The sequence below is a fragment of the Chlorocebus sabaeus genome, chromosome 5 (genome assembly GCF_047675955.1).
Source record: "Chlorocebus sabaeus isolate Y175 chromosome 5, mChlSab1.0.hap1, whole genome shotgun sequence".
NCBI classification, from domain to species: domain Eukaryota; kingdom Metazoa; phylum Chordata; class Mammalia; order Primates; family Cercopithecidae; genus Chlorocebus; species Chlorocebus sabaeus.
Genome location: NC_132908.1, coordinates 69,829,098 through 69,840,102, shown reverse-complemented (window position 1 = coordinate 69,840,102; position 11,005 = coordinate 69,829,098). Strand labels below are relative to the sequence as shown.

The following is an 11,005-nucleotide window of genomic DNA, read 5'->3' as shown; positions in this document are numbered from 1 at the left end:
ATATGCCCACATGCCCATTTTGCAGAAGAGAAAAACTGAGGCAGACAGGTTATGTAATTTGCTCAAGGTCACACAGCTGATTCTGGGATTCGCACCCAAGCAGCCTGATTCTTGAGGGTCTACTCTTAACCACTGAGCCATCCTGCCTCCCTAGGGGCTTTTGTGAATCTCTCAGCAAGGTGGGTGGGTACCTCTAAAGCTAGCTTTTGATGACTTCTCCCTCCTAGTCTGTTGCTGTAAGAAACTCTAAACACATTCACCCTAGCCAAAGAACAAATGGTTTTGGAACCTGCATTCTCTGTTGCCCTTTTGAGACTCTCTCTGGGCTTGGCCCTCCCTCCAAGGGACAACCCCCTCTCTGTCTCCTCCTGGGTTCCCCTGTCCCGCAGCGACCTCCTTTTCATTCTCACTTACCTCCTTCCCTTTCACTCTCCTCTTGGAAGGTGGTTCAGCTAACACTTATTAGCACATGTTAATGAGCATCAATTCATGTCTCAGTCACTCCGTGGCAGGAGAGGGGAGAAAGGAGGGAGGATGCTGTCACTCTGTGGGTAAGGTGTCTTACCTTACCACAAGGTCAGGACAGACCCCCAAGGGCTCAGACCGCAGGAGAGAATGGGGAGGGGGACCAGCTCCCTGCTGGGGAGTCCTGTCTGCTGCCCTCAGGATGTGCGCTCAGTAGCCTCGTCTCTTTTCTCTGAGACCAGCTCAGAACATCCCCAAGATAGAGTTGGACGTTGTTCTCTGCCCACTGGAGCAGGCACATTCCCACGATGTCCCTAGGTGGGCGTGGTTAAGACCTGGTACGGGTTGATCTAGTTCTGCCACCCCCTGGCCAAATGTCTAAAAGCCCCCCAGAGCACGGCCAGGGTGAGGCAGGTACCAGGGGTGGAGGGAGGCTCCAAAGGGACGGATATACCAGGACCCAAACAGACAGTGGAAGCCCCGCACCCCCACCCCCACGCCACTTCCATCGGAATCCTCCCGGGGCACTGCTGATTCTAGCTGCTCCCCACTAAAGCCTTGAGAACTCTTGGCTGCTCTGCAAGACCAGGCCCCATGAAGGAGCCACGTGCGACGTGGAAAGAGTGCTGAGTTCAAATTCTAGCCCTGCCACTAATTCGCTGGGCCAGTCACTTAATCATCTCAAGTCACAAATACCTCATCAGAAAAGTGGTCCCTGCTCTTCCTGCTGTGGAAGGATCAGGAGAGAGGAGGCACGATAGAGACCTAGTGAACTCTGAAGCCCGAGTGCTAAATATTTGTCAAATTTGTGTTAGTATCACTATTAGTGTTGTTACTACTGTTATTATTGCTACTGCCAGCAATAATAAGTGGTGGATGTACTCAAGACGGTCGGGAGGGAAGGCAAGGTCAGCCTCTCCCTCTTTTTCACCGAAAAGCCTCCGGGTGTCCCTGGCCCGGCGCCGAGGGGTCTCAGCGCAGAGGTAAGGGCCCCCTACGAGTCCGGGCCCAGCCTCTCGTGCCGCCGCCCCAGCCGCGCCGCGCCGCGCCCCGGCCGGATTCTCTGAGCGAGCGCGCCCCCTGCTGGCAGCCGGGCGCGGGCGCAGGCTCCAGAGCGTATATAAGGGCAGCGTGGCGCACAGCCCCAGCGCGAGTGCCAGAGCCCAGCCGGCGCGGAGCGGGAGCGGTGCAGGCTAAGGTCTCCGAGCGGCTCGCCATGGCTGGCCCGCAGCAGCAGCCCCCTTACCTGCACCTGGCCGAGCTGACGGCGTCCCAGTTCCTGGAAATCTGGAAGCACTTTGACGCAGACGGTTAGTAAAGCTCCCAACTTCTGTGCCCATTGGCACCCAGGGGACCTGCGGTGAAGGGGGCAGGGGGCGGCGCTGAATGCGGGCAGGTGTACGTTTGCCCTTAGGAGGTGGCCTGGTCGCAGAGCCTGATGGGGTAGGGTTCCCGAGTTTGGGAGACATCCGGCTGCTCTGGGCACAACTGTCAGTAACTTTCTTCCCTAACATAGATGACCCAGAGCCCACCGCATTTGCAGCTTTACTCTGAGCAGGTGGGAGCTTTCTCAGAGAGGTGGCCTGGGCTGGGAAGGCCTCCAGGTTCCCCCTGCCATCTCCCCCACCTCCCCTGCCTGCCTTCAGCTGCTCCAGCCACAGGTCTCAGAAGCCCACTCATTTCTTTCCTCCTCTTCCCGTTTCGTTGAATGTCAGGTTAGCCCCCTTACACTGCTGGAGGCTGGGATAAATTAGGGGATCCTGAAGGGAAACTTGGCCTCCCCTGCTTGATTGGCTGGGAGCAGGAGTGTAAAATGGCATTGGGGACCCTGAGCACCCCCTGGCTTCCTTTGTCCATTTTCCAGCCGCCATCGGCATGTGGGTTTCCTGACACAGCAGCAGTGGGTGTGGTGGGGACAGCATTGGGGTGCCAGTCCCAGACCTGTTCCCTCATAGTGATAATCCTTGGTGCTCTTGGTGACTTCATCTCTGGGTAGGGGGAGGCACCACCCTAAGTGCCTCAGTGACCAACCCTCTGTTCTGTGTGGTCTTGACACTGACTCCACCAAAAAGCAAGGGCCAGACAGAATGACCTTTGGAGGTAGCCCCCAGCACTGGGATTCCGAGAGTCTGTGGTGGTCTGACTCAGGCATAAAGGGTGGTCCCCTTTTAGAGGCTTTTGCTATCACTAGAGACTCTGTTTCTGTCACTCTGAAAAAATAAGTGATCTGATGTCCCTCTCTACGCACAGACCTGGCTAAGATGAGCATTCAAAATGTCCTGGCATCTCACACATTTTGTGGTGTCTGTAGCTACCCTCCCCTGGGGTAGCTACTGGCTCCTGGAGGGGCTGACCCCAAAGGGAGGCCAACGGGAAAGGCTAAGACAGATGCTGTCTCCAGAACACAAGTTCTTAACCACTGCACTGCACAGCCCCCCAGGGGGCCAGGCTCAGTCCTGTGGGCTCTGACACCTGTCATTCAGGCCCCTGTCCCAGATCTGTGTGGGGTGACAGCCTGGTGGCTCAGGGAGTTTATCCTGGGGTCTGAGAGCAAGGAGGATGGAAAACAGAGGGGCGTCAGGTGTGCCTCACTCCATTCTTCCCTCCTCCCTTCCTTGCCTTGGCTGTGTGTGGAGGTGGCTGAACAGAGATCCTCTGCCCAGAGTGCTATGGGGAGGCAGGGGTTAATGTCTGGGGATGCTAATGGGTGAAATTTTGTTTCCTTAGAGCCAACTGACAAAGTTGAAGGGGTAGGGGACTAGGCATTTGAATACCTGCGTTAGGACTGTGATCTGCCTATGAATTACTGACGGAGGTGGGTAGATTGTTAAATCTGTAAAATGGGGCTAAGGAGGGGTTGTATTTCTAATCCCCAGCTCCTGCCATAAAATTCCCATGGTACAAAGGGCTCTCCTAAGAGAAGTGCAGCCTTTTAGTATTCCAGATGACATGCACGTTCCCTAAGGAGGCTCCTGCCAGTTTATCTGCACCAGAGACTTGCATGATTCAAGGAAAGTTACCAAGCAGTCAAGGTTACACCACTGGCTTCCTGGTAGATGAGTCAGCTATAAACAGAGGACTCTACAGTTCTACTTTCCCCCATTCTCAGAGGGACAACCAAGAGCACTGTCTATAACCATGCAGATCTTTACGTTTATCTGAGACGTTGTACTTAAGCACAATTGCACCTTCTCAAGCTGTGAGGCTGCCGGGCAGACCATGACTCCCCTTATACAGATGAGGAAATAGACACAGGGGTTGACTTTTCTGAGGTCATGGAGCAAGTTACTGGTGGGACTGGTTCCTAGCCAGCGTTTATTCCCCCACTCTGGTTCCTGGACACCGGCTTGGTTTGGAAGAGGGATTTTTTCCAGGATGATAGGTACACGTCTCCCTCCCATTCCCCCAAAGAAAAGCCCCCAACCCACCCTTGGGGGTGATGGGCAGTTTCATGGATCCCAAAATGGGGTCCTTGGCTTGGCTACAGTGTAGTTAAGCTACCACCAAACCCAAGATCTTCAAAGCCTCCCACAGTCATCGTGCCTCTGGCTCCCTCCTGCTCCGGGTTGAAGGGGGAGCTCGATGCTTGCATCTTCCTTGTCTATCAGGCTCCCACTGCCATCTCTGCATCACAGCCTCACGGGAGTCCCAAGGAAGGGCCATGGACCCGACAGAGAAGGAAGGCAATGAGGATTAAAATACCAGAGATGAGGGAGAGGTGACTTAGGAAAATAGGTATACAGCCAAGTTGGAATTCCACAAAAGGATCCAGAATTAGGCTTTGGGTGACCTTCCTCCCCTCCTGAACACCCAAAGGCTGCAGATGAGCCGAACACTGCACTGCTTGAGGTGCTCCCAGCCCTATTTAGGCCTCTCTCCTACCAATTCTGGTTTCCGTTTTCAACATGGGGTTTCTTCCCAATTCTAAGAGTGCCCCCCACCACTCACAATCTTAAAAACGCCTGAGAGAACTCTCCCTTGCAGCTCTCCAGGTCCCTGGAGTGAGCTCACTGGAGCCCAATTAACCACAGCCCCGAGAGTGGGAACCACCTCCCCACCCCTTCTGGATGCTGGCTGGTAGTAAACAAAGACAAGAGATCTTAGGAGGCAGCTGAATCCCAACGAGAGGGAGGATGGGGGCAGGAGGATCCTTAGCCCATTTCAAAATGGAAAAAGCCACCATCACCCTAAAGAGCTGGATTATTTTCAAAATTCTTATTAGCCTTGTGGTAGAGAAAGGAAGACGTGTGTGTTCGGAGAGTGAGAAACTAGGACTCAAAGAGGCAAAATTCTTTTCACAAGATCACATAGCAAAGCAGGAAGAGGTGAAGGGGAAACCAGGAATCTGGTCTCCTAGTCCACAATACCATTCCACCAACTCTGCCTCAGCAGTCAGCCAAGGGCATGCATTTGGGAGGGTTCCAACATTGCCTCTGAAAGGCTGAGGTAGGGAAGATCACAGCCAAGCCCACCCAATGACCCTGGTGGGGTCTAGGGCTCTTCACACATCACCTCCATGCTCTGAGTGGCCCCGACAGGGTCTTACGTATCTGAGCTTATTGCCCTGTTGCTTCCTGATCGCTTCTGTATCAGAAACTTTCCCCCTCTAAAGGACCCAGGTGGCTGAGGGATGCCCAGTTCAGAGTTCACACTGTCCTTTATTTGTGGTTCTGATTAGACAGGCCAGCAGGCTCCTATTTTACTGACCATCTGCAAGCAGCAAAGTTGTAGCTCCAAAGAGAAGTGCCTTAGCTTTTGCTACCCCTTTGAAAGAAACTAAGAGTGTAGAGATAAGATGAATTCTCTTCCAGGGGCAAGCGGACATTCATGGGGCCAAGTTGAACATCCTACTCCCTTCCAAGAATCTAACCTACATAGATATACTCGTATGTGTGCAAAAAGTTATATGAACAAGCATGTCTATTACAGTGTTCTTTGGAATTACTAACAATTTCAACGGGCATGGGGGTATGTGCTTCACTGGGGGACAGAAAAATAAATATGGTCATCTCTATGATGGAGTATGATAGGGCAAAGTGAAGCTTTTGTAGTGACATGGAAAAATGTCCAAGATGTATTATTAAGATATTGTTTAAAACTGTAGCAGAACACTATTATGATATAAGCCCATTTTTATTATGAATGACGTATGTATGTTGCAGGATATTTAGAAAAATACAACTGAATAATAGCGGTTCTCTCTGAAGAGTGGATAAGCCACATGAAAGGGGATTTTCTTTTACTTTCTAAGTTAATTTCTGTAGCACTTGAAAATTTTACAAGAGTATCTGTTTCCTGTGTAGTCAGCAAAACAATAAAGATATAAGAAGGGAGGCCAGGCACAGTGACTCAGGCCTGTAATCCAGCACCTTGGGAGGCCGAGGCAGGAGGATCACTTGAAGCCGGGAGTTCGAGACCAGCTTGCGCAACACAGTGAAAACCCCCCCACCCTCTGCTCTACTACAAATTTAAAAATTAGCCAGGTGTGGTGGTGCACGCCCGTAGTCCCAGCTACTTGGGAGGCTGAGGCAGGAAGATGGCTTGGGCCCAGGAAGTCCAAGGCTGCAGTGAGCTATGATTGCACCACTGCACTCCAGCCTGGGCAACAGAGCCAGACCCTATCTTAAAAAAAAAAAAAAACTAAATAAATAAAGATATAAAAAGAAAACAATGTGATAGACACCTTTTCTTCCCTTGTAAGAAATATGTGTATGTCTCCAGGTGGGGGGATCTGTCTAGACTCTTCTGGGCTCCTATTCACCTCCAAGTGGCCCAGGTGACGCAGGGGGTGCTCAAAGCCTCTCACAGGGACTGAGTCCTGCTCCTTATCTATGTGGACCCTGAGGGGTTTTGAAAATAACAACAGAAGCCACAAAGGGTTGAGGATGGCTCTGCCCAGGCTCCCATCCTCGCCCTCTGAAACCCAGTGACCTGGTGGAAGTCGTCTCTAAGCCCACACAACACTGGGGACCACTCACGGCCAGACTGCAGGGCCCAGGCAGGCTCTTCCAGAGCACGGGCCACTGCTCGTTTGTTTGTCCCTGGTTTCGGGAATAGGGAGGAAATTCACAACAGCAGCACCTCTCAGAGATGGATGGAAACCTGGGCAACTGGCCTCGGGCGGCTGCATGAGGGGTCCTGCAGTACCAAAACGAAAGACACGTTGAAATAGGGTCACAACACACGTGATGTACATTAAGTGTTTATATAAATGACACAACAGTTACAATGCAGCATACCTATGACGTTTATAAGGTAATCATAGGATTTATCAAAACGATTGGGTCTTGGCCCATTAAAATCAACAGGGTCTGACACTGGGAACCGAGATTAAAGTTGTCAGAGGAGAGCTTTCTCTGAACCCTGTTAGTGAACCTCTAGGGGTCTGTATACCTCTCAGTTGGGCGTGGCGTGATGTCAGGATATGAGGTACTCAGGGAACAGCTGCCTGACCCATCTGGGGTAGGCCCTGGAAAATGTCCCCCACCCCTGGCTCTGCTCCCACCCCCAACCCCCCAGTTCACTAACAGTGTCCATGCGCACCAGCTCTACGCTGGGAACCTCCAAGTGGGCTCTTGCCCGCTATGGCTCTGCTTCTGACTCTGATTGCACCAGCCGGCAGCGGGGAGCAGCTGGTCTGTGAAGAGCTGGGGCTCCCGGGGGAGGCCGCCTAAGGGACCCGTTTCACAAACAAGACGCCAGCCCCCCATTGCCAGGGCAGCTACCAGCCCGGCCCGGCCAGCTATCCCTGCCCTACTCAGCTTGTATCTTCCCCTCCAGACTTCAGTCGCTTTACCAGCCAAGCCCCTGGGGGAGGTTTCCAGGGCTAAGGAGACCCCTCAGGGAAATCAATTCCAACACCAAGGGAGCCAGAATTAATAGAGCAGGCCTGAGGCTCTTCAAGAACAGTCCCTCTCCAGCCCCAGCCCACCGGCGGATTGCATCACAGGCCCTCCTTTGCCAAGCTGGCCCATCTGGGGCCTCTGGCTTCAGCCCTCCCCCTGTCCTTGTTGGCTCTCCACTATCTCCCCTCTCACCCAATCTGCCCTATCCTTCTGGCCTCCCTCGTGCCTGGGACTCAGCCCAGAATTAGGCTGCCAGATGTCCACAGGTTCAGGGGACCCAGCCCAGCTCCGGAGCCACTGGTCCAAAGCAGCACAGCCCAGAAACAGATTGAAATTCAAGTGGCCAAGCATTCAGCTGGTAGCTGGTAGCTCTTCACTCTGGGGCTTACTCTTTTTTCCAGAAGCCACTGGAAGAAGCGTGTGTGTGTGTGTATGTGCGTGTCTGTGTGTGAGAGAGAGAGAGAGAAAGAGAGACAGAGAGCGAGAGTGAGAAGCCAGAACAAAAGCAGATATGGACAGACATTGTCCCTGTGACAAACAGAAGGAGGCCAAGACCTCTGTCAGCTGTGGCTGAATCTCCTCCCCCCTCTGATTCCTCCTTTCTAAGATGGGGTTGATAACTGCTTACCAGGCAGGTTGGTAAAGAACAGATGAGGTGGGAAGCGGAAAGCTCTTTGTGAAGGATGCACACCATGCGAAGCCAGATTAATACTGGGGCAGAGCCTGGGGAAGCCAATTTCTTACCACAAAGGGTAGGATTTGACTGTCCCAGAGGGTGGTCCAGATGGAGGTTAAAGGACTGTTCGCCTTCGGTAAATTTGAACTCCAGATAGACCAACAAGTGGCCTGGCCTCCTGAATGCCTTCTGGTGCAACTTAACGACGAAATTCGGAAGGCGCGAACCTTCCCTCCTTTGACCTCGCTAATCTATGGACCGCGGAGTGCTACACAGGCTGGTGCACTAGAAGCAACTGGATGCAACATCCTGAGTGTGCTGGAGAGCTGGTTAGAACACAGGCTTCTGGGCCCCATCCCCAGAGACTCAGATTCTGTAGGTCCTGGGTCAGTCCTTAGAATTTGCATTTCTAAGAAGCCCCCAGGTGACACTGATATGTCTGGCCTAGAACAAAATTTGAAAACCACTGAGCCATTGCTTCTCAGATTGTAGCATATTGATGAATCACCAAGACAGTGTGATCAATAGATTGCTGGGCACCACCCCCCAGAGAAAGAGATTCGGTAGGTCCAAGGTGGGCCTGGGATTCTGCATTCCTAACAAGCGCCCAGGTAGTTCCAACGCTACTGGTCCACAGACTGCATTTTGAACAGCATGCCCTTATGCTCCAATCCTACTAAATTAGAATCTCCACTTTAATAAGATCCCTGGGTACTTTTTATATACCCTAAAGTTTGAGACATGCTGCTCTGAAGCAGTTCCGAACCTTGACTGTTCTGAGCTTTAGAATCACCTGCAGAGCTTTGAAAACACCCCCTTCCCCCTCATCCATTAAATGAGAAATTCTGGGGATGGGGCCAAGGCAACAGTGTTGTTGTCAGATCTTCCCAGGTGATCCTAATACACAGCCTCAATTGAGAACCAGTATTTTTTCTTTCTTTCTTTCTCTCTCTCTTTCTTTCTTTCTTTTTTTTTTTTTTTTTTTTTTTTTTTTTTTTTTTTTTGAGACGGAGTCTGGCTCTGTTGCCCAGGCTGGAATGCAGTGGTACCATCTCGGCTCACTGCAAGCTCTGTCTCCCAGGTTCATGCCATTCTCCTGCCTCAGCCTCCCGAGTAGCTGGGACTACAGGCACCCATCTCCTGACCTCGTGATCCACCCCCCTCGGCCTCCCAAAGTGCTGGAATTACAGGCATGAGCCACCGCACCTGGCTTTTTTTTTTTTTTTTTTCCTGAGAGAGTCTCGCTTTGTCACCCAGGCTGGAGTACAGTGGCACAATCTCAGCTCACTGCAACCTCCGCCTCCTGGGTTCAAGCAATTCTCGTGCCACAACCTCGCAAGTAGCTGGGATTACAGGCACACACACCACCACATCCAGCTGATTTTTATATTTTCAGTAGAGATGGGGTTTCGCCATGTTGGCCAGGCTGGTCTTGAACTCCTGGCCTCAAGCAATCCACCCACCTCAGTCTCCCAAAGTGCTGGGATTACAGACGTAAGCCACCATACCTGGCTTGAGAACCAGTATTCTAAGGAAAGCAGTGGTGCTGGAACTCTTCAGGTTAACAGGTTTTCACCTATAAACTGATTTAGAGGAACTTAAGAGGAGAGAGTATAAATGGAAGGCAATATTTGTTCCTTCCATTTATGTGAGATTTTACATTTTCCAGAGTGCTTCCACAACATTACCTTGTACAGCTCTCACCAGAACTCTATAAAGTAGAGAGGGCATAAATAGTTATGTCCATTTTAGAGATAAAGAAACTGAGGCTCGGAGAGATTGACTTGCCCAACATCACATGGACAGTCATAGAGCAGGTGGTAGAATTCTTAATATTATACCACTTACTCAGGTACCTCTTACCTGTTCAACTCCTAGAAAATCTGAATGTACAAGGCTCATGGAGAACAAGGCCTCCCTGAGGTCTCTTTTCACTGAGGGGTGAAGCCTCCTCCAGGCATGGCTTCCCAAGTGTCTGTGGCCAGATGAAAGGTAAAGAAGTATTGTCTCACTTTAAATTGGGGGAAACCAAGGCACGGTGGTGATGAAGAATGGTAGCAAGAGTAGAGTAAGGAAGGAAGCAGGGTCCCTTGGTCTCACCTCAGTTCTGCTCCCTCGTGTTCACAGGACGTGGTTTGACAACAGGTTAGAAGTGACGGTTGCCACGGTAACCACATCTTTATCGCTGCCCATCCGCATGAGCCTTGCTTGGTGACCAGTCACCCCACCCACTGCAAGAGGGTCATAGAAACAGCAGACCATTCATCCAATGCTGATGTCCTCCTAGAAGGGTGTCCACCAGCCTCTCCTCTACCCGAGCCTCCAGTGATAAGGGCCTCCTGGCGATGGATGGGGAGTTGCTTTGAGGGAAGCCGGAGCAGTGAAGGCCATATTCCATCCACAATGGAGGGCTGGGTGTGGAGTGTCCCTTCTGGGCCCTGCAGCGCCACCTGTCAGTCTCTCCTCTGCTCCTCACTGTCTGCCGTCAGCTGCCTGTCTGCCTCCCTCTCCCAGGCTGACCCCTGGTGCTTGTGGGGAATGGGCCCACATCTAAACCTTGGTGATAGCTCCCTGAGCACCAGGCACAAGGTGGAACTGTGGCTCAGTTCAAAAACATCAAGGCTCATTGCACTGAACCACATTTCTGTCCTTTCGTTGAGGTGCCCAGAGGGAGATGGTGGAATTCCTAGTATGGGGAGGGGGTTCCTCCTGCCCCGGAAACCTCCTGCTGCCTGTGCTGCTCAAGCTGAATTCAGGGAAGTGGCTTCTCTCCACAGGGCTGCCCTTCTAGCTACTAGCTACTGGACCTCTTTCCCTGCCTCCAGTTTTCCTCCTTCCTTTCTCTACCCCCTTCCCGGAGGCTGAGGTTTCTTGGGAGGTCTTCCCTGCTCGTCCTTTCCAAGAAGCCCTGGAAATCGGTATCTACTCTGTGACACCATCATTCCTTCATTGCTTTCGACACTGGAAACACCATGTTTAAATTCATATCCTTGCTTATTGTCTGTCCCCTGCCCCACCC

General features: G+C 51.9%; 1 protein-coding gene across 1 annotated transcript in view; it reads left to right on the top strand.

The window, feature by feature from the left end:
- The first annotated feature begins 1,611 nt into the window (after positions 1–1,611).
- The window catches only part of CALB2 (calbindin 2), a 32,769-nt gene continuing 23,375 nt past the window's right edge, over positions 1,612–11,005 (top strand). Inside the window, exon 1 of the mRNA XM_007993713.3 lies at positions 1,612–1,775. Coding sequence (XP_007991904.1) covers positions 1,682–1,775 — 94 coding nt within the window. The 5' untranslated portion in view covers positions 1,612–1,681. The remainder of the gene's footprint in view (positions 1,776–11,005) is intronic.